We start from the raw sequence: 20,277 nt of genomic DNA on the forward strand, positions 1-20,277 counted from the left end.
TGTAGGCCGCCCTCCCTCCTCCCGCCTTTCAACACGGGGAGCATTCATAAACCACGTGACAGATTCCGCGCCGTCTCCACTCTCCGCGGCCGATGGCGCCGAGCGAGGTGGTTTTTGCTCTTGTCTTGGGTGACTTTACGGGCCGTTTGAGGCCACGCGCGCTCTGCACGCCGATTCCGGACCGGACGGTGCTTCCTCTCTCGCACTCACGGGGCGTTGGGCGTTGCGTGAGGGTGCGAGAGAGACAGAGAGACTCCAGGCGCGCTGCACCCCGGCGCGTTATCTCGTGCAATTGAAACTTCTGCCTCAGCGATGACCGCTCCGCATCCTCGCCATCCACACGCAGCGCCACGCAGGGCCGGTGCCGCCAACGTTTTGCTTTATCTTTCTGCCACATTGGAAGAAGCGAAAAAACAGCCGAAAACAGTGCATTAGCATTTTCCAGAAAATAATAATCGCCGCAAATGTTAAACGCGGTGACTCTTTGCTGGTGTAGTGTCTGGTCTGTAGTGTACGGCGCCGGCGCCTCCGCCTGCAGCAAAAGCAGCAAAAGCCGCCCGGCGCGGCGAATTTTATGAGGCGGACAAAGGATTGTTGTAATTATCGCAATAGCGAAGGCGGTGGTGCTGCCTGCCTGCCGGTCTGGGCGGCGCAGACTTTATTAAAATGAGAAATGACGTTGCACGAGCCTTGGCGGCCTGCCTGCCTGCCTGCCCGCCTGGCGCCACGTCATCGCCGCCACCTTTGGAGCGGCTCCGTCAGACAGCGACCCATTCAGCCACGCGTGAGTGATGATAAACTAATCCTGGGAAGTGCGAGGCGAGGCGCGGCCACGCCGAGGCGCCGGGGCCGCGTGGTTCACAGTGGGTCCGCGTTCCACCGTTGGGGGTAGGGTAGGGTAGGGCCGGAAGTCTCTCGCGCGCCCCCGGCCCCGGCAGGTAGGCCGTCCGAGAGACTCGAATCCAACCTGCCTCCCGTGGCTCCACTGCTAGGGAAGTGCCTGCAGACTCAATCCAAAGGATCGTTTCGTCGCTCTGTGTCTCTCGCACGCGCACCTACGAAAAGCACCACTCTGTTGCACTCATGGGGGCTTCGAAGAATTTGCAAAAGAGACAGAGCGACGAAACGATTTTTCGGAGTCGCTCAGCTGCTAGTTTTTTGCATTGCCTTTTTAGTTGATTTGAATAGAAGTTGTTGGTCGTAGCCCAAGCTGACCCTTGCAGAAACGTTGAACTGAGGCGGACTCTACCCTCCACACCGGACTTCCCTGCGCAGTCTAGCTCCGGCGTGCCGTTGCCGTACCATTCAGCTGTTTAGACTAAACAAACACTGATTATTCTCCGTTGCTGAGCGCTACGCCGCTACGCGCTGTTGTGTTTGTTTCCCTTTTTCTCCCTTTTGCCCTTCTTCCCTCCGACTCTTGGAGAAGAAAGGCCCCACTGCATAATAAGTTACTTCGCAGCACGCAGCAGCCCTCTCCGATAAGTGGGAGGGGAAGGACCAGGGCACCGCTGCCGAGATTCTTTTTCATCTCTCTCTCTCTCTCGCTCTCACTGACTTATTTTTTTTTTTTTAAGAAAAATGCAGGAACCATACACACTATTTTAAAAACCCATAACTGCAACACTTAAACTCAAGACTCGCCCGCATCCGCATTGCCAGCTAATGCTCATTGCTCTTAGCCTGCTAAAGCTCATGCGAAAGTGCCTGAATAAGTTTCTTAAATTTTCACCATGAAAAGTTTTTTTTGTCAGTAACTCAATGACAATGGCAGCAACTCAATAAGCACAGCTGGACGCACGCCCTGCATGCGTTGCTTTTAAATTCCTCCGACTTTCTCATACTTTCCCGCTCCTCGCCGTAATCGAACGTCGCTTCGACTCAACCACCGGTTTGTTGTTATCAGCTCAGCTGTGTTGTCTTTCACGTCTCCGTTCCGTTCTGCTTGAACGAAAGGAAAGGCGTCTTCGACGTCACCCTTGCCTGCGTGTGAAGTGGTCCCCAGCCGGCCGGACTGTGTGAATCCTGCAAATTGTCACGGCCCCACGCCGTGATTCGGGGAGCAACAAGGCCTGAGAACTCTAACCTAGCCGTCCTGCTGTCAAGCACTGTCAAGCACTGTCAAGGCGATCGAGGCTGTCAAGATGGTTCGCGTCGCCTTCCTGCACCCTGACCTGGGCATTGGAGGCGCAGAGAGGCTCGTGGTTGACGCTGCCCTCGCACTGCAAAGCAGAGGCCACTCAGTCCGCTTCGTGACAAACCACCATGACAAGAGCCACTGCTTCGAGGAGACGAGGAATGGCACCTTTCCAGTCACTGTGGTCGGGGACTGGATTCCACGAAGCATCTTTGGCTTCGCCTTCGCGCTCTGCGCTTACATACGAATGATATATGCTGCATTGTACATTGTGCTGAACAGTAACGTTGAAGCAGATGTTATATTTTGTGACCAAATTTCCTACGCTGTTCCCATTTTACATCTACGGTTTTCCAGGGTATTGTTTTATTGTCATTTTCCCGACCAACTGCTGAGTAAACCTGGAGGTACTCTTAAAAGAATGTACCGTGCCCCTCTTAATTGGATTGAAGAAAAGACAACAGGTCAAGCTGATAAAATAGTTGTCAACAGTAAATTTACCAGGAGTATTTTTAAGTCTACGTTTAAGAACTTAACAAAGCTCCCAGATGTCCTGTATCCTTCCATCAACACTGATCTAATTGATGGGACAACTCCAGAGTCTCTGGCAAGTGTGTTGCCAGTAGAGCTCCCTGTCAATGCATTTGTATTTTTATCAATTAACCGCTATGAAAGGAAGAAAGACTTGGGATTGGCTCTGTCAGCATTAGGGCATCTCAAGACCATCTTGACTCCTGAACAATTTGATAATGTTCGTGTTGTAATGGCAGGTGGTTATGATCGCCGTGTCATAGAGAACATTGATTATTATGCTGAATTGGTTGTTCAAGCTGATGAACTAAAGGTTTCCTCTCAAGTTATATTTTTAAAGTCTCCTTCTGATGCCCAGAAACTCGCATTACTTGTGGGTTGTCACTGTGTTCTTTACACTCCAACTAATGAGCATTTTGGTATAGTCCCACTCGAAGCTATGTACACATCTAAACCTGTCATTGCCACAAACAGTGGTGGGCCCACAGAGACTGTAGTTGATAGTAAGACAGGATATTTAAGGAAGCCTGATGCAAAATCTTTTGCCGATGCTATGGCAGTGTGTGTGAGAGATCGTGAAAAATGTAAAAACTTGGGAATAGAAGGTCGAAAGCGCTTCAGAGATCACTTCTCTTTCAAGGCGTTTACTAATCAGTTGGATACTTATATCAAAGATCTTATGAATGATGAAAAGAGTGACTGAGATTTCAAGTCTTTTCTTTGTTTTACTCATGCAACTTATTAGACAATAAATTTATTTAAATTCCTAATCAATTCTCATTTTTTTACCCAGTTTACCATACCACATTTTTCAAAAAAAAATTCTTAGAGTCGTAGGTCTCCTTTTGACTAGGACTCTATTACCTAGAGCAGCTAAGAATTTCTCATAAAAAGAATCAGCGATGAGGAGAGGCAGTGTAAACATGGCCGCCCACATGCATAGAGTGATGCAGGTTCCGCGAGTAGTTTTGGAAAATTCAAGGATTCCCTGAAAGAATGTGCCTTTTCTCGTAACTTTATTTTGAGGCGTTTTTCTGTGGCTAAAGATGGCTCTGAGTCTCCTTCCCAAATTTCTTCTGAAACTAGTACTGAACCGGAGGTTGAACCTAACCCAACAAACACTTCTGCTATTTCTGCCATATCTGAAACTAAATTTGAGGATTCTCGTAAGTCCAGAAAGATTGATGCCTTGATTAAACCAGCAGTGCAAGGAGACGCTTCAGAGAGTTTTGCCAAATTATTTAGAGAATCCAACTTTACTAATGTAAGTGCTGCCTTTTTCGATGCGAATTGTTTTCTTTTCTATTTAAAAATTAGTTAACCTGTGCTCTTTTTGTAAAAACTTTTTTATGACCTGATTATGTGGTATATGTTGCAGTTGGGTAATCCTAGAGGAAAACTTGTCTATGGAACTATTTATCGGATTGTGGGCGACGACATGTACATAGATTTTGGTTGGAAATTCCCTTGTGTTGTGAAGAAACCATCAGAAGATGCTCAGTAAGTTAGCCTTCTTGAAATTTTGATATTTTGAAATTTCTTTATGTATTCCTAATCTATTGATTTATTTTTTTCTAGCCTATATGTTAACAAAGCAGAAGTTAAATTGAGGATCATTGATCTTGAGATGTCAACCATATTTTTAGGGGCTGAGAAAGAAACCTCACTCAATGAAGCCAATTGCCTTCTAGTTGGCCTTGTCAAATCTCCCCTTGGTGTTCCTTCAAATCAAGGATCTGCATCCTATTAATGTTGTGTTAGTCAGAGTAGCTATTAAACTGTTTCTTGTAAGTATTGGTCATTAAGGATAAGAAATACACCAAATGTACACTTAAATTGTGTATTTGTCATGTCCCTAAAATATGTTACTGTAACATATCAGCACTGAGCTTGCAATATTGGCATCTAAGTATCACACACACTGTGTAATTTATCTGATTCTCTATTGCAAACCAACAAAGGATAAAGGAAGACAATACCAGTGCATCTAGATTTTCATTGCTAGGCCAGTCTTCATCATCAACACGGCACTATTTACAATTTTGTTGTTAACAATTTATAATGTACGATGTACATTCAACATATAACACTATTTTTTCTTCAGTCCCTTGTTACCTTGTAAGTTTAAAACTCAACCATCTCAAAATAGCAGCAAAATTTTACTAGCATTTATTTCTTTGCCTAGAAAAATACTGTACTGTAGTGAAGTAAATATTTGGGTCAATACCTGTTAAGATGTCTCAATAGTTTAACAAATCAATTGACAAATCGCTCTGAGATTGAGAAGGCAATGACATTACTGCCCTTAATACAATGTAAAATTACAATCACTTAAGATGAGAAACTGACCTATTTCAAATAGCTTAGAGATTAACATCCATGGATTCAATGCAGATTAGTAAGATGACGACTATTAAACCCCAAAGTACAATTCATAAGTGGTCAAAAATAGTGATGGACTACTATCCAAGGCTTGCATGTGGGTTCACATGTAACACCACCATCTTTAGTGTTGACTAGATAGAAATTTAAAGATAAAGCACACAAAAATAATGGCTTTACTTTTGCTTTTTACTGCTAAGTGTGCTTTTTGCCTTGCACACAATGAAATATTCATTGCATGAAAACAATGCAACGCTAAGAAAATACTTTTTCTTTTAGTCAACAGAGGTACAAAATGGCACATTTCATTGATTTAGTTGCAGCTAAGAAGGCAACCCACTAGAGTGCAGCATTAACTTAATTGAAAGATTTTCCTACATGAAAAGCACGAACACAACAACCAATGACAGGAAAACCAGTAACCGGTCCTAATTTGAAGAATCTGAGTGGGTTGCCATTTATGTCTAACAGCCTAGCTGTAAACACATTTCCAATTTCAATTAGCTCAAGTGACATCAAAATACAAGATCTGATATTATCATATATACTTTTTGGCAAAAACCTCTGACAAAGTAAAAAGCTAGCTCAGGAATGTATGGACAAAACACATCATTGTTCTACAAGTTGATAACAACTGTTTCATACACACAGAACACAATTTAACATTGAAGAGTTGGGATGTCAAAGCACATGACAAAAGAAAAATTGCTCAATATGGAATAATTTTTTTTTAAATGGGCATGCTTGACAGAAAATATTGCCTCAGGCACATTGAATAAAAGTTAAAGTCACAAAAGAAAAGAAAGGAGAAGTCAGGAATATGTTCAACTTAAATGAAAGTAAAACTAATAAAAAAAAATTATGGGAATAATTGTACTGCACTAAGACAGGCAGACACTGTCCACAAAAGCAACTACAGTACATACAGGTATAGTAGGTATAGCAATTGATATGGGACATCACTAACCAAAACAAAATCAAAATCATGTTTTCTGAGTTAGTGCAAGGATAAAATGACAAGTTCATAATTTGTTGACAGAGTAAGATAGTAAAATTCATTCAAAACTGTAGGACTGTTATAGATTGAAGTCAAAATGACTAACAGTTAGGTATGAGCTACATGAACTACATTGAACCCAGTAAGAAATTAATGATGAAATCAAATGTGATGCAGATATTCTTAAAATAAAATAGCGAGAAGTAAAGGAGAGTGCAAAAGGACAATAAGAGATCAGAAGAAAGCATGGGCCGATAAACAAAGATATGAAATTACACTGATTTCCCTTTGATTTGTTCCTAGCTCACATTTACAACACAACACTTCAATTCATTGGACTCATAGTTTTTTTTACATTGAACCTCAAGCTGTAAAGATACAAAACCTTCCAAACACTTGAATAAACAGAACAAGAACAAAATAGAACAATAAATAATTCATCAAATGTTTGATCAAATGAGAAAGCAAGACAAATAGGGTTTTGGTGAAGGAAATGACTGACATAAATCTGGAGAACTACATTTAAAAGTGCCATTCTTCTTAAAGCAAGACTAAAAATTGTTTGAAATTATAACCTCACACTGACAATCATGTCAAAAGAAACATCAAAACACATTAACACAAATTATGAAAACATACACGTAGAAAAAATTATTGCAAATTACTATGTTGGTATCAGACCCAATGCTAACTACACAGTGGATTGTCATATAGTGCTCAACAAGAAGACTTACACTCACAATTATGGCAAACTGAAAATTCCATTAACACAATTGAATTTCAAACTCCTCCATACACTTACTAGATAGATATATATATATGTAAATATATGAACACAGTCTGTTCACATGTCACATCACAGCTCTCATGCACACACAAAGTGGTACAATAAAGGTTAGATCAGAGGTTTAAATATAGATAAGAAAATCAGAAATTTTGTTGTCTTTTCCTCTTCTGATCCATCGCATCAAGAATAGGCTGCCGTTTAGTTTGATATCTTCGCCGAAGCTCATCTATTTCCCTTTCCATTTCTGAATCAAGACTTGCCATTCTTGTTTGTAGTTCTTCATAACTCAGGAACTTAAGCTGGAAGATGTAAATTTGTTTTAAAAATAAATTAAATTCAGAAACGTCAAGCAACTAAAGAGAGTAGATCAAAATGTTAAAATCTTACAAATTCAAAATCTCCATCAACATATGCTTGTTGAAACTTTGCTTGGTTTTCATGATGGTTCTGACAAGCACCATGATTGTGGTTGTCAGATGGTACTCGATGCAACTGTCCACCAACTGCAGATATTTGATTCAGTTGCAACTGTAGATGGCTCTGAAATCTTTGTCTTTCTTCACCTGATAGCTGTGTTGGAGCATTGATCTCATTATTCTGCAGATCAAACAAAACAACAGCTTATTAATGTCACCATACACCTGAGAGAGCACACCTAGCATTCTTACTTTGAAGCTTAAACTATGCACTGACCTGATGAGTGTGTTGGTCTAGAGATTGAAGCCTTTGTGGAGGCACAGGTACATCAGACACTGGTGATGCAATGTGATCATTGATTGCCATATTGTGAGATGGTGATTGTGGTAGTTGGCCATTACCCTGAAAGACGGCGATACATTAATGTTGAAACAATGTGAAGCATGTAGACTAACCGCTGACCAACCTTCCAGCCTGATAGCCTTGTTAGCTACGGTAATGAAGAAAAATACTAAGTCAACATACCTGATTTTTCACATTTTCTGCTTCTTTCTTGTCAAAATGTTCTAAGAAAAGTGGCCTATATTTTTTGCTTGACTCCCCTGGACCAGTGTCATGCCCTATATCAGAGGAAAAAAAAGGAAGAAACATTAGCTATGCGGCAGAGGCGAAAATGACACGGAGTTCATTGAGCAAATGCAAACAAACTTACTCTTCATTGTAGATTCATCCTCTGTATCACTATTAATAACCATAGTACCTAAATCAGATTGTAGCTCCACCAAAGTGCCACATTCACCAGGAACAAGTGTACCTGAGTCCATTTCAATCATGGTTCCAGAGTCAATTGCGTCTCTATAAGGCACTAGTGTTCCTGCATCCCCAGCTACCATGGTTTTGCTATTAATTCCTTCATCATCCTAAGGGACAAAATACAAGTTAAACACGTCAATAGAAAAACCGAGCCAAAAATCAAATTATATGATATGTTGGAACTGACCGATTTATTGTCTATGTGATTTTGTTTAGCATTATTTCGACTACGTTGATTTTCCCTGATTTCCCTTGCCTCTGCTATCATTTGGCTCAAAATTGTTGGTGGTTTGGCATTACCTATGACAAGAATGAAAAATATACAGATGTAAATAACAGCAAGCAAAACTAAAATATTTCATATTTTTCTAAAAATTAATGATATTGAAATTACCTATGAACTGATGTTGAAGCAGTTCGCTAGCCGTGGCTCTTTCTTCTGGATTTTTGACTAAGCAACGGCTGACAAAGTCTATGAATTCAGGAGACCACTGGTCTGGTTTCCTGAAGGAGGGTGGAGGCTTGGTAGGTATCATAAAAATAGCTCGCATGGGATGAATATCTCCATAAGGTGGCTTTCCTTCTGCCATTTCAAGACCAGTAATACCTGCAAAGTTGATGACAAGAAAAATTAAAATAAGTCTCCCAGTGGAGCATTGCACTTGCCTTTGAAAAAATATCTGCCGGTGCATACCTAAACTCCAAATATCAGCCATACAATCGTAACCAATTTCTTGAATAACTTCTGGGGCCATCCAAAACGGAGTTCCTATGACTGTATTTCTCTTGGCCATTGTATCCTATAAATGAAAAAAAATAAATATTAACAAAATTTATTTCCCTTCCAATAGTTAAAAAATTGAGTTAAAAGATAAACTTCGACACTAAAAACTTACCGTCAGTTGCCCTGCTACCCCAAAATCTGCCAGTTTTGCATGCCCTTCTGTGTTGAGCAAAATATTGCCAGCTTTAATATCTCTGTGAATTTTACGTCGCAGATGCAAGTATTCCAAACCCTTCAGTGTGTCGCACAAAATAGTGGCAATTTCATCCTCAGATAGGGTTTTCTTTCGGAGCCGCATGATATCCGATACTGAGCCTGCGCCACAGTATTCCATCACAATCTAAAAGAGGACAAAAACGGGTCGCATTAGTTGTTGCAAAAAAAAAAAAAAGAAAGCACCAATCTTTTTTTTTAAATAGTAACTGTTGGAAGCTTGTAGTTTTTAAGGTGAAAAATGTGCTTAGTCGTTCTGTGTTAGGACAATGCAGCTTTCTTTCTGTTTCAGTCATTACCCTGAAAAAGCCATACAACATTCTATCTCTTTCTATTCTGCCAGTCTTTTGGCCAAGTGCACCACAGCGACGCATCGTTGCGGCTGCTGGGGCAGGGACATCGCCGCGCCGCGCCGTGCGTCCCGCTCCGCCCCTGCACGCCGTGCCGCGCCAGCCACGCGCACTGCCCCAGATAAATATAACCGTCGCGGGCAGCACCGCCGAGCTAGCAGAGCCATGGCGGCGCGCGGCTACGCGCGGCTAGCGAGCGCAGATGAGCAGGGCGGAATATTGTCGAGACACTTTAGGCACTGCCGCACCGCACGGCGTCAGGTGCGGCAGCCCACAGGTGCTCATGTTGTTGTTGTTTGGGGGCAGCTGCGCATGGCAGGCTTCATCGGGCCGCGCTCCATGGCACTTCCCCCAACAACAACAACAACAAGATAACCGGCAGCACCTGAGCCCGTTGACACCTCGTCGACGCGCACCACACCGCGGCAGGCGAGGCAGACGGTGGTGCGACAACGCCACAGGGTTTCCCTGTGACGCTCTTCCTCCCCTCCCATGCATCCTCTGCTTTGGCGACCGTCGCGCGTCGCGGCGAGGTGGGACCGTGTGGGTGGGTGCGACAGAGACGGCCGTCCCTCTCACTCAGCCGCCACCGGCAATGCCCACCGCCATTCACGCGGCGGCGCCGCGGTCAACAACACCCACGCCCGCCAAAACTCGACCGCCATCACAATCGAGCGGTTTAAGACGCCTGCCACTCAGTGTATCCGCCTGCACCATTATTGAGACTGGTCTTCACTTCAAACCCTACGGGTCAGTCCAAACAAAGGGAGGGGAATGGATGAATTGCTGGTCCCCGACTGCTACACACCCAGAGGTCCGTGTTCTTGAAGTAGGAGCCGTAGTACTTGACGACGTAGGGGCTGTCGCACTGCTGCATGATGGAGATCTCCTTGATGATCTCCTGCAGGTCCGTGTCGACGGGCACCTGCTTGATGGCCAGCACCTGCCCCGACTCCTTGTGCAGCGCCTTGTACACGCTGCCATAGGAACTGAAAAAGAAAAACAAAATTCAAACAATGCCGATTTTCTGAAAAAGATGCGCGGCTGCCCCTCGTTGACACCACGTGACAGCCGAAGTTTTCTCGGTGCACACAAGCGGCAAACTTGACTTACCCTTCTCCTAATTTGCATATTATGTCGAAAACCTCCTCCGGCTGCCGCGTCAAGCTCTCCTCGGAGAGCTTCTTGAGCTCGCTGCAACAGACAAAAGCGCGCGGTTAGCCAGCGTTCCAAATGGCGGCCAATTTCCATTCCCCGGCCGAAATTTAAATCGGGCGTGGCCGGGCGGGGCGGCGTATCGCGGCCGGAAGTGGGGAAGGCCGGGGCCGCCACGACCGTCGCTCTGTCTCTCTCGCACTCATGGGGCGTGCCGTCGAGTGCGAGAGAGACAGAAGCTACTCGCCAGGCGTGGAATGTGGACGCGATAAGGGTCCCCGGAGCGCGCCGAGCGCCTGCGAAGCCGAGGTAGGCTTCTCTGCAGCGCACCGGCGCGCTCCGGCCGGCCGGCGGCCTACCCGCCACTACCATTACCATTACGGGCTAGACCACACATGATCGTATGCCGTTTCGGGCCCGACACAAGCTCGCCTGCACTGCAAAACGGGCGCTCGGCCCAGCAGACTCACGCCGTCTCTCTCGCACCTGTACGGAACGCCCCGTGAGAGCGAGAGAGACGACAACGTCGCGGACAAAGAGACCGATTGGCACGACACGTTGGCAAGGCCAAAAGCCGAATGCGGGTCGGCCCGGGGAAATAGTTGCAGTCGGACTCGGCGGACTGACACCGAAAGTAGCTTTTCGTCGCTCTGCCTCTCTCGCACTCGTGGCGCGTCCTGTACGGCGACGACAGAGACAGCGCCACGAAGACGACTCTCGGAATCAGTCTGCCGGGCGTCACGAGTAAACACCAACACGGCCGTGGACGGCAGGGCGCGGCAGGGCGGCCCAGGCCCACGGGCTGTAAATATTTCAGGAGGCGTGCAGGGGGCGACATCCAGGGGCGGGGGAAAGGGGGAGGGGGAGGGATGGCGCAGAGCAGCAGACCTCTGGGCGCCTTGCCATGCAAAAAGGAGGATGCGGCCAGGGCCCCGGCCGGGGGCAGGCCGCGCAGGGCACAGTGGGCCAGAAGACCGGTGGAGGCGGACAAAAGTCGAGACGCGTTTTGAGCTCCAGAGTCGGCAAACAGTACTCGAACCGGATTCCTCGTTCGGAGAGCAATCCGTTGGTGGGGTCACACGTTCGGTTCGAGACCTGCTTAGCGACTCTGGAGCTCAAAAGGCGTCTAGAATTTTGTCCGCCTCCACTGGTCTCCTGGCCCACTGTGCAGGGGGTGCACTGCACGGCCAGCATGGCCACCTCGCCGAGGATCCACGGCGAGACGCGCCTTCGTCTTCACAGCCAAGGACACCAAGAGCTGGGAAAGGCTCGGGGAACCGCCAAACCCAGTGCCGCTGACGTCCAACCAGACTCATTCCGAGCGTCGGCGTCGTCGCTGTGTCTCTGTCGCACTCATGGGGCGTCCCGTACAGGTGCGACAGAGACAGAGCGACGAAAACGACTCTCAGTCTGCGCTTGCCGCGTGCTTACGCCGTCAAACCGATCGCATCGTCATCCTGTTCTTCCTTTTCGCGCCGAGCAACAACACGCGGCGCTACACAAGGTGCGCGAGCGTGTGAGGATGTCGCAGTGTGTGTGCGCGCGCGCACCTCAGCCTCGCGGGGCACGGCGAAGGTCACTGGCAGCGGAGCATTAAAACGAGACGGAATCAAAATGATAAAAGACAGCCGATGAGTCACTCGGCTCGTCTCGGCACGCTCCGTGACCGCGGGACCGGGCCGGAGGCGGACCGGAACAGCCGCGGACTCAGAGAGGCGATAAGGGGACGGAGGAGGCGGCGGGGCACGGGCCACGGGCCGGGCGGTCAGCGCGGAGAGGAAGGAGGACGAAGCGAAACGAGAAGAAAACAGAAGATAGTGTCGTAACGCCCCAGCTATGCCAAGGCCTTTCCAGAATTTTGCCCCCCCCCTCCCCGCTCCCCAAGTCTTCATTCACGAGTTAAGCCTAAGCTTTGAATCCGCTTGGCCTAAAAATGTCACGTGTCCCCCAAAAAACCGCCCCGAAACAGTGACCGCCGTGCGACCTTCCTTTCACAGTGTACCGAGTGTGGGCGGGCGGGCCTGCAGGCTAGGCAGACTCTGTTTGGGTGCATTGCCCCTCATTGCCACAACTGCTGCTGCTCCAGGGAAAACAAATGGAGTGTCCACCGGGGGGCAGCGACGCAGGCTGCGGACTGATTCAGAGAGTCGTTTTCGTCGCTCTGCCTCTCTCACACCCATACGCGACGCTCCATGAGTGCGAGAGAGACAGCCACAAAGGCGACTCTGGGAATCAGCCCGCTGCTGGACCAGCGGCGTAGGGGCCATGGCGGGGCGGCACACAATGCAACCCGTCAGCTTTACTACGCCCCTGGGTTGGAAAAGACAAACAAAAACAAAGTTGTACGAGCGAATTTATCAGGGCGCCATGACAGCTCTGGCAAATTGACTGGCGTCTGGTTGGTTCAGCTGTCGCGTTCCGGGTTTAGCGGTGGAGGCAACCCCGCGGGACCACGGTATGATCTGCCAATAAAAACACTTCTCTGTTGCACAACGGGGGAAGCGCGCCTCCCGCCCCGTGCCGTGCCGTCCGCAAGCTTGGCAGCTTGGCCCCGGCCAGCTGGCGCTTGCTGGCGCTACCTGCGATAGAGTTGCCTTACAAAGTGCCGACCACGGAACTCGCGCCCGCATGTGGACGCACACTGCCAAGCGTCAAGCACACGCTAATAATCTCACGAAGAATGTCTAGCATTAGTTCGCAAATTGGGATTCGTTTTCTTTGTAGGCCTTTGTGCAAGCTCAGAACTATTTGTTTTCTTGGAAAGTAGTTTGTGAGGTTTTGAGGGTGAAGGCGGCGTGTGTGGCTGGCTGGTTGGTTCATCCCATATCCGACAATGACCTCGGACAAGTTAGTTCCACATTTAGAACCTGATGACAGATGGCAGCACTGCAGCACCGCGCGGCAAACTCGCAGTTCGTCGCAGAATTCCCAGGCATGTTCGCATTGGTCTTCAGTGTGCCTCAGACATGTTTCTGGATCAGTTTGGGGGGGGTGAGGCTTGGCGTTGGGCTGGCTGGTGGTCTTTTCCGACAATGCCTGGACAGTACCGCGGCAGATGGCACACTGCAGCCCCTCCCGCAAACTCCATTCTGCATGACTTTCCCAGGTCGGATTGTGCCCGGCAGATGTGCAACAGGCGAGACACACCCTGATCCGGAGTGGCGCTTGTTGGCCTCGGGGAGGAGGGGGGTCTGTGGCGCTCCAGACCTGGGCGTAGCCCCTCGGCTGGCCCGCTCCGCTTGCACTGCTTCGCCTCTTTCGCGATGCGCGCCTTGGCAGTGTGCAACAGGGGCTGATCCGGGGGCGCGTCGTTGGCCTGGGAGACGACGGCCGCCGTTGGCGACTCCAGGGTGCTGCCCTCGGCTGGCCCGCCTCGTCACAGCAGCACAGCCCGTCCGCGGCGCGCCTTCACGGTGCAGGTGAGGCGGGCCGTCGTTCTGGACACGGCCCGTGGCAACACCCGTGCATCCGGCGCCGTCACAGCTGCTCACACGGCCCGTCACCCACAGCCCGTCACACGGCCCGTCACACGGCCCGTCACACGGCCCGTCACACGGCCCGTCACACGGCCCGTCACACGGCCCGTCACACGGCCCGTCACACGGCCCGTCACACGGCCCGTCACACAGCCCGTCACACGGCGCGTGTCACTCGGGTTCACACACGCGACGCGGCGGGCGCTCGCGGCGGCGCGCGTTCAACTCCAACTCGCTGTGCGCCGACCACGCCACTGTCCTCGGCTCCTCGGCCGCCCGGCCGGTCGCAGCAGCGCACTGAGAGGGGAGGGAGCCCCCGTTCCGACCCCCGCCGCCCCTCCGCGCCGTGCCGGTCCTCGCCGTGCCGGCCGTGCCCCGCGGAGCGCGGAATGCACGTGTCGTCACACAGCAGACTCTCACTCCGACGCTCTGCCTCTCTCGCACCCAGACGCGACGCCGCATGAGTGCGAGAGAGGCAGAGCGACGAAGACGACTCTCAGAGTGCAGAGGGGCGCGGGGTCGCGCAGCAGCCGCACGCATCGGTTCAGTGGCTCTCCGGGGAAGGGGAGGGGTGGGGGAGGGAGGCGCGCGGGGAGCGGGGTGGAATTTGCGATTCGGGGTACGAGCGCCGGCGCCAGAGTCGCATTGAGGTATCGGAGGCCGTCGGGGTGGCCTGGGCTGGCCCGGTGCGTGCGGAGGCATTTCCCCTCGAGTGGGAGGCTGAGTCACCTGCGGGCTGGTCCTGTCTCTCTCGCACTCGTGTGGCGACGCAGCGCCGTGCATAACGGGCTGGACAGCCATACACGACTCGACACTTCTCGGCACGGCGGGGCGTGCTGCGCTGCTGCTGCGCGCGGTGAAGGGGCGGCGGCCGCCAAGCGAGCCAAGCGGTGCAAGGTTGAGTCACCTGTTCAGGCGATACCCGTCCAAAAAATTGTTTATTAAATAATTAGACGGTGCGGTGGGAGCTCCCTGAGCACCACCGGCCGGAACCGGTCACTTAGCGCACTACACTGTGGCACGGCCGGCACGGCGTGGCATGCTGTGACACCGCCCGAAATAATGTGTATCCGCGCTTCGCTCGCAGGGCTTCGCCGCCTTGCCTTGGCTTTGCAGTGCTTTGCAGTGCTTTGCAGTGCTTTGCAGTGCTTTGCAGTGCTTTGCAGTGCTTTGCAGTGCTTTGCAGTGCTTTGCAGTGCTTTGCAGTGCTTTGCAGTGCTTTGCAGTGCTTTGCAGTGCTTTGCAGTTGCAGTGCTTTGCAGTGCTTTGCAGTGCTTTGCAGTGCTTTGCAGTGCTTTGCAGTGCTTTGCAGTGCTTTGCAGGCGGGCCAGGCCACGCCGCCCCAGTGGACCGGCCCGCGCCCCGCCATGGCCCCACCCAAAACAACACGCACGGAACTAGACGAGGCACGGTGCCAGAGACGCATGCACTGCTACAAATTGGGTCCCATTTCAAAGCAGCTGTGCTCTGGCTCCTGTATGGGTCGTTGCACCAGACTTCACGTTGCCAAGCACGCCAATACTTTGGCCAAGCTGGACATCTTCCAGCAACGGCAGCAGAGCTTCACATTAAAAATGGACTGGTTGGATTTTAGAGGGATGTGGTCAGTGATGGTGTCGTAAAGCAAGTCTGTCAACGTTTGAGAACTATGATGTCGAAGAACTCGTGGAGTTTGGCGTTTGCATAGAAGGATTCTGAGGACTGGTAAGAGTGGCTCACTGGAAAAAACACAAAGTATATTGGCCCAATTCATATCCGCTGAAGAATCTTCAGAAATAGTTATCAACAAAGAAAGGGCTGAACTTGTCAGTCAAGGAAAATCAATTCAAGGTCTCGCAAATTCAAAACAACCACAGCCTTTCAAGGCGGTTTAAGCTAAAATCTTTTTCATAGAAAATATAAAAACAGTATAGTACTTTAACCAAACTTATGCCTCAGCTGGCTGGGGGTAATGTACACACACAATGAAAAACGACAGTCAGGGCAAGGTTAGTGCTTGCAAGCTTGACAGTGCAGACGACAGTTCCTTTCCCTACGAGCTAATGCTGCTGGTAACATCTAACTAGACCAATTCTGGGCATACCCCACTCGCTCATTGGGTTTATATTCCAGTAAACACATAGATCAAAAGCGATCGAATGTGAAGACTTCTGAAGTAGGGGGACTGGAGAAGGCGGGTGGGTGTTTACAAAAGTTTGTCAAAACTTACCTCTTGGATGACATTGTGGACACGCCTATTAAATTCTAGAAATCCGAATCGGCAGCCGTGTTAGGAATCCATCGTTTTTGTTGAATGTCTTCAAGTACATTAAAAATGTCACAAGATTCAGAAACTCGTACTTCACAACCAGGCATCCATGTTGCAGGGCGCAGGATGTCAGCCGCATAGCGAAAAACGACACACTGCAAAGGCGCACGAAAAATGTATGTTCTTCTGGGCGAACTTAAGATCTCGCCTTATCTAAGATCTACACTTATAAAGACCATAGGAAATGTTGGTGGAGAACTTTGCACTTTTTGTGTATCTTATGAGCCCCGGTCTTCGTTCATTTAAGGCTGTGATGTTGGCTGCACAAGTAACCGCGGCCGGTTCACCACCTGAAAGAAATAAGAGCCGGGTGGTGGGTGCAGGGGTGGGGGCCGTGGGCCCGGGGACCGGGGCAGCGCCGCGGGCTGCGGCTCACGGCTCCTGTTTGCTCCCGGGTGCCGAGCCCCATCTGCCACCTGTCACTTGTTTACGCGCGAAGCAAAACCCAAACCGAATTCTGCGACGGAAAAGAACACGGAAGGGGGCTGGTTACTTCTCGTTCCGTTCAAACCACTCGACAGTTTAGTTTGAGTGTCTGACACAGTCTAGTTTGTCGGAAAGAAAACTATCCACGATGTCATCGTTTGACAGGGATCAATCTATCGGAGATGAAGAGCAGATCAAAGAAGTAATGGAATATCTTGAACCCTTTAGTGAGTATCAGATACAGACGTGACGTGACATGCTGGCAGAATACTACCCAATTCCAATAACCCACCACCTTCCCCCACAATGGCCGAAATCCGACCGTCAGTCACACCTTTACACTTGTTTTATCCAGTTGTCTCCATCCAAACTTTTCAATCCTGGACTTGTTATGAAAAAGGTACCATTTCAGTTGATCACCATATCAAATATCGGAAGTAGGAAGCTAAAACAAGTACCGAACTGACTGACTGACGGTCGGATTCTGGCCTGTGGAGCCACCTCTACATATCAGGTGTCATCCTATATTCAATTAAATAATGTTTTCTTTTCTTTAGGAAGAAATTTCGAGGATGGAATTATGTCATTGTCAGATATGTACACTAATTCCATAGCCAATTATGTCAATGAATGCTGTAACAACAGGTAGGCACTTGCACATGTGTAGCAAGTTTTATCGCTGAACTGAATCAACTGTTCGTAAGGAGCCATTTATTGTAACTTGACCTCCATTGGCAGGACTCCCAGGGATGAATCAAATGATAAAAGGAATGAAACTGACAAAGCACTGAAACAGCTCCTGCTGAGTTCCTTGAAACTATCACAGGCCTTGATAGACAAGTACATTCGACAGATGCAACAGAAGTGACTTCACATTTCTTTTAGGAACCATGGAAAATCATGAGGTTTACTGTAGTCAAAGGTTGATTAATGAAAAATAATCTATATCATAAGTCAGACTAGATAAATGCAATTTTATTAAGTTTTCTACAGATATCATTTCTGTTGGGGTTGCAGAAATTGCTTTAACCATGTACTTCATAGAAATTTTGATGTCCAGATTCAAAGGATGTAACAGTTTTGATGAATTATACTAAAATCCACACATTCAGAAAATTTTAATTTGGCAAAAAGCCCACAGTTGAATAATACAACTGGATGTAAGTAAATTGTTCCAACAACAATTGTCAATATTGTAACATTTAACATCAACAGAGAACTAGTAAAATATAGCATATTGGAGTAACTAAACACCATTAATAAAAAATACGAATAATATCATTATTTCATTCATACCAAGGTACTGTCAGATTTTGTACACACAGTAGGACAGCACATGACCCCAAAGTATACAAGTTGATACAGCAGCTTATGCTGCAGGTATGTGTAGTCTTGAGGCAAGAAAATTTAAGGTGCAGGAGGTGCTCCATCCGGAGCTCCGTTGTTTTGAGAGTCTAGCTGTCTCCGGAGTTGCTCTACAAGTTCTGGGTTTGAGCTCTGCATGTGCTCAGCAAGCTGCTGGCCACTGTAAAAATATAGACAACATTTGTTGCAATTAGAATAAACCACCAATAAATTCTAATAATATAGAAAAATAAAAGAGTTATGAAGGTATAATACATACGCTCGTAGTAAAGCATCCATCGCATTACCATTCCCTGGTGCATTGCCAGAGACAATATTGCCCAGACTGGAAAAAAAAGAAAATTTTGAAAAAACTATGTCTGAACTCAATTACTTTATCTGACTTTTTGTATGTTCTACTTACACATTTTGCATATTGGGATCAGAGAGGACCTGTGAAGCCATGGCCATAAGATCTGTGTTAGCAAGCATACTGCCAACAGGGCCTAAATTGGGAACGCCTCCCATTAAGAAAGGTGATGCAGATATTTTTTCTTGCGCCTGTTGTAAGTTATTCCTGTAGCTCTCATTTTCTGGGTCCAATTCTACAGCCTTGGCATATGCATCTCGAGCTTCTTCATGCTGCCCTAGGCTGGCATATGCTAACCTGAGAACCAGACAAGTGTAAAATAAACAAGAAAAGAAAATATAAATAACTTAAGGATAAACCTGCAAAGAATTCCATATGATTGATGAAAAGACGGAACAAATAAAATCACTCACCCTAATCTTGCATAGGCTTTACAGTATGTTGAGTCAATCTTTAAAGCCTGTTTTGCGTCTGCAATGGCTTGCTGGTAGTTGTTGAGTCTACTATGGGCAGCAGCCCTATTACAGTAGAAAATCGCATTTCGACCATCATGTGCGATTGCTCTGCAACCAACAGATAAATTGATTAAAACTACAAGGCACAGTATGAGTAGGATCATATAATAAGATATGCTCGCACCTTGTGTAACACTCTACAGCTTCTGCTAATTTCTCATCGCGCATAAAAGCATTCCCCTCCACCTTGAACTTTTCAGCTTCAGCTTTACTCTCAGGGCTTGCTTCTGGAGGTAGTTCCTCATCTCCCTTAATGGAAAATAACAAGAAGCAAAATGGTCATCCATCTGAAGTTGAGGTTCTAAATAAAATTTACTTCGAGACAAACACTCACATCATCAGTTGCCCCAGTGTAGTCACGATACATATCAAGAAGAGAGGTGTTTGATCTCAAGGATTCATCAGCACCAGATACACTGTACGCACTTTCAAGGCACTGGATTGCCACCTCTAAACTTTCCACAGCATCAGATGAAAGACCCCCATTCTGCATTTGGTCATTGAGGAAGTGGATCATTGAGGCAACTAAGTTCTTAACAGAACTCATCTTAAAAAAGGGTTGTTTGCCCAGTCGTCCCTGCACACAGAAAGATACACAATTTCATATTATTGAACTAAAGATGCAATAAGAAACGTGAATAAAGTAAAAGGCATAATATAAAATGACATCAGTGTCGTACTAAAAGCTAGATAAAACTGTACATTTTATGAAAACACCAAACAAAACACAAAGGAACTTAAGAGAAAAATATGGTAGTACAGGCAATAACCGGCAGAAATCAAAAGTTGCATTATAAAGAAAGTGTTTGTTTATTTAAATTAAAGCATGATGACTGGGCCAATGATATGCTAATAGTTCAGCATGAAATAATTTTGCTTCAGTAAACTTAGGCCCAAGTATCGGAGAGCTAAGCTTATAACGTATAAAAGATGCTCACATTCAATTCAAGCCGTTAATTAATTAATGACCATTCACTTTCAATGACCGGAGTTTACTTACAGGAGACACGTAACCTCAATCACAGGCAATGAAACCCAAAAACAAGAACAACAACAAGCAACAACCTGTGAACCGTGAGATGCCGTTGGGCAGAGATAGAAGCTCAAACAATCAATTGGGCATCGTTTCACGTCAAAGAGAACTTCAATAAAAATATCTACGTTTTGAAATTTTTTGTCTGCTGTAAAAGTGCTGTAAGTGGTTCTGAAGGCTGCGCAGCAGTGGAGGAAAGAGGTTACTGAGACTCTGGCCATTGCTATGACGCGACCTTC

At 47.5% G+C, this 20,277-nt stretch overlaps 3 protein-coding genes across 6 annotated transcripts; 1 reads left to right on the top strand and 2 right to left on the bottom strand.

Moving 5' to 3' along the window:
• Positions 1 to 1,869: 1,869 nt before the first annotated feature.
• LOC117652725 (alpha-1,3/1,6-mannosyltransferase ALG2) lies at positions 1,870 to 4,504 on the top strand. The gene is made up of 5 exons (XM_034397817.1): positions 1,870 to 3,370; positions 3,462 to 3,501; positions 3,612 to 3,932; positions 4,047 to 4,168; positions 4,247 to 4,504. The coding sequence occupies exons 1-5, from the start codon at positions 2,145 to 2,147 to the stop codon at positions 4,416 to 4,418; spliced, it is 1,881 nt and encodes a 626-aa protein (XP_034253708.1). The 5' UTR covers positions 1,870 to 2,144; the 3' UTR covers positions 4,419 to 4,504.
• LOC117652865 (serine/threonine-protein kinase 3-like) lies at positions 4,495 to 16,506 on the bottom strand. Its single transcript, XM_034398035.1, has 12 exons — positions 16,252 to 16,506; positions 10,525 to 10,605; positions 10,220 to 10,400; positions 8,961 to 9,188; positions 8,759 to 8,864; positions 8,459 to 8,671; positions 8,252 to 8,364; positions 7,964 to 8,171; positions 7,777 to 7,871; positions 7,528 to 7,653; positions 7,222 to 7,431; positions 4,495 to 7,133 (listed from the first exon to the last, which is right to left on the bottom strand). Exons 1-12 carry the CDS (start codon positions 16,263 to 16,265, stop codon positions 6,975 to 6,977), a joined length of 1,734 nt encoding a protein of 577 aa, XP_034253926.1. The 5' UTR covers positions 16,266 to 16,506; the 3' UTR covers positions 4,495 to 6,974.
• Positions 16,507 to 17,730: 1,224 nt separating this feature from the next.
• On the bottom strand, positions 17,731 to 20,274 carry LOC117652866 (small glutamine-rich tetratricopeptide repeat-containing protein alpha-like). Of its 4 annotated transcripts, none has more exons than XM_034398037.1 (7): positions 20,167 to 20,274; positions 19,340 to 19,582; positions 19,130 to 19,254; positions 18,904 to 19,053; positions 18,545 to 18,787; positions 18,401 to 18,466; positions 17,731 to 18,301 (listed from the first exon to the last, which is right to left on the bottom strand). In XM_034398037.1, the coding sequence occupies exons 1-7, from the start codon at positions 20,257 to 20,259 to the stop codon at positions 18,184 to 18,186; spliced, it is 1,038 nt and encodes a 345-aa protein (XP_034253928.1). In that variant the 5' UTR covers positions 20,260 to 20,274; the 3' UTR covers positions 17,731 to 18,183. The 4 variants fall into 4 exon arrangements, with proteins under 4 accessions (XP_034253928.1, XP_034253927.1, XP_034253929.1 ...); XM_034398036.1 differs by having other exon boundaries at positions 20,071 to 20,274; XM_034398038.1 differs by lacking the exon at positions 20,167 to 20,274 and adding an exon at positions 20,006 to 20,089.
• Between the last annotated feature and the right edge of the window lie 3 nt (positions 20,275 to 20,277).

This window comes from Thrips palmi, unplaced genomic scaffold, assembly GCF_012932325.1.
Source record: "Thrips palmi isolate BJ-2018 unplaced genomic scaffold, TpBJ-2018v1 HiC_scaffold_7, whole genome shotgun sequence".
In the NCBI taxonomy this organism is placed as follows: Eukaryota; Metazoa; Arthropoda; class Insecta; order Thysanoptera; family Thripidae; genus Thrips; species Thrips palmi.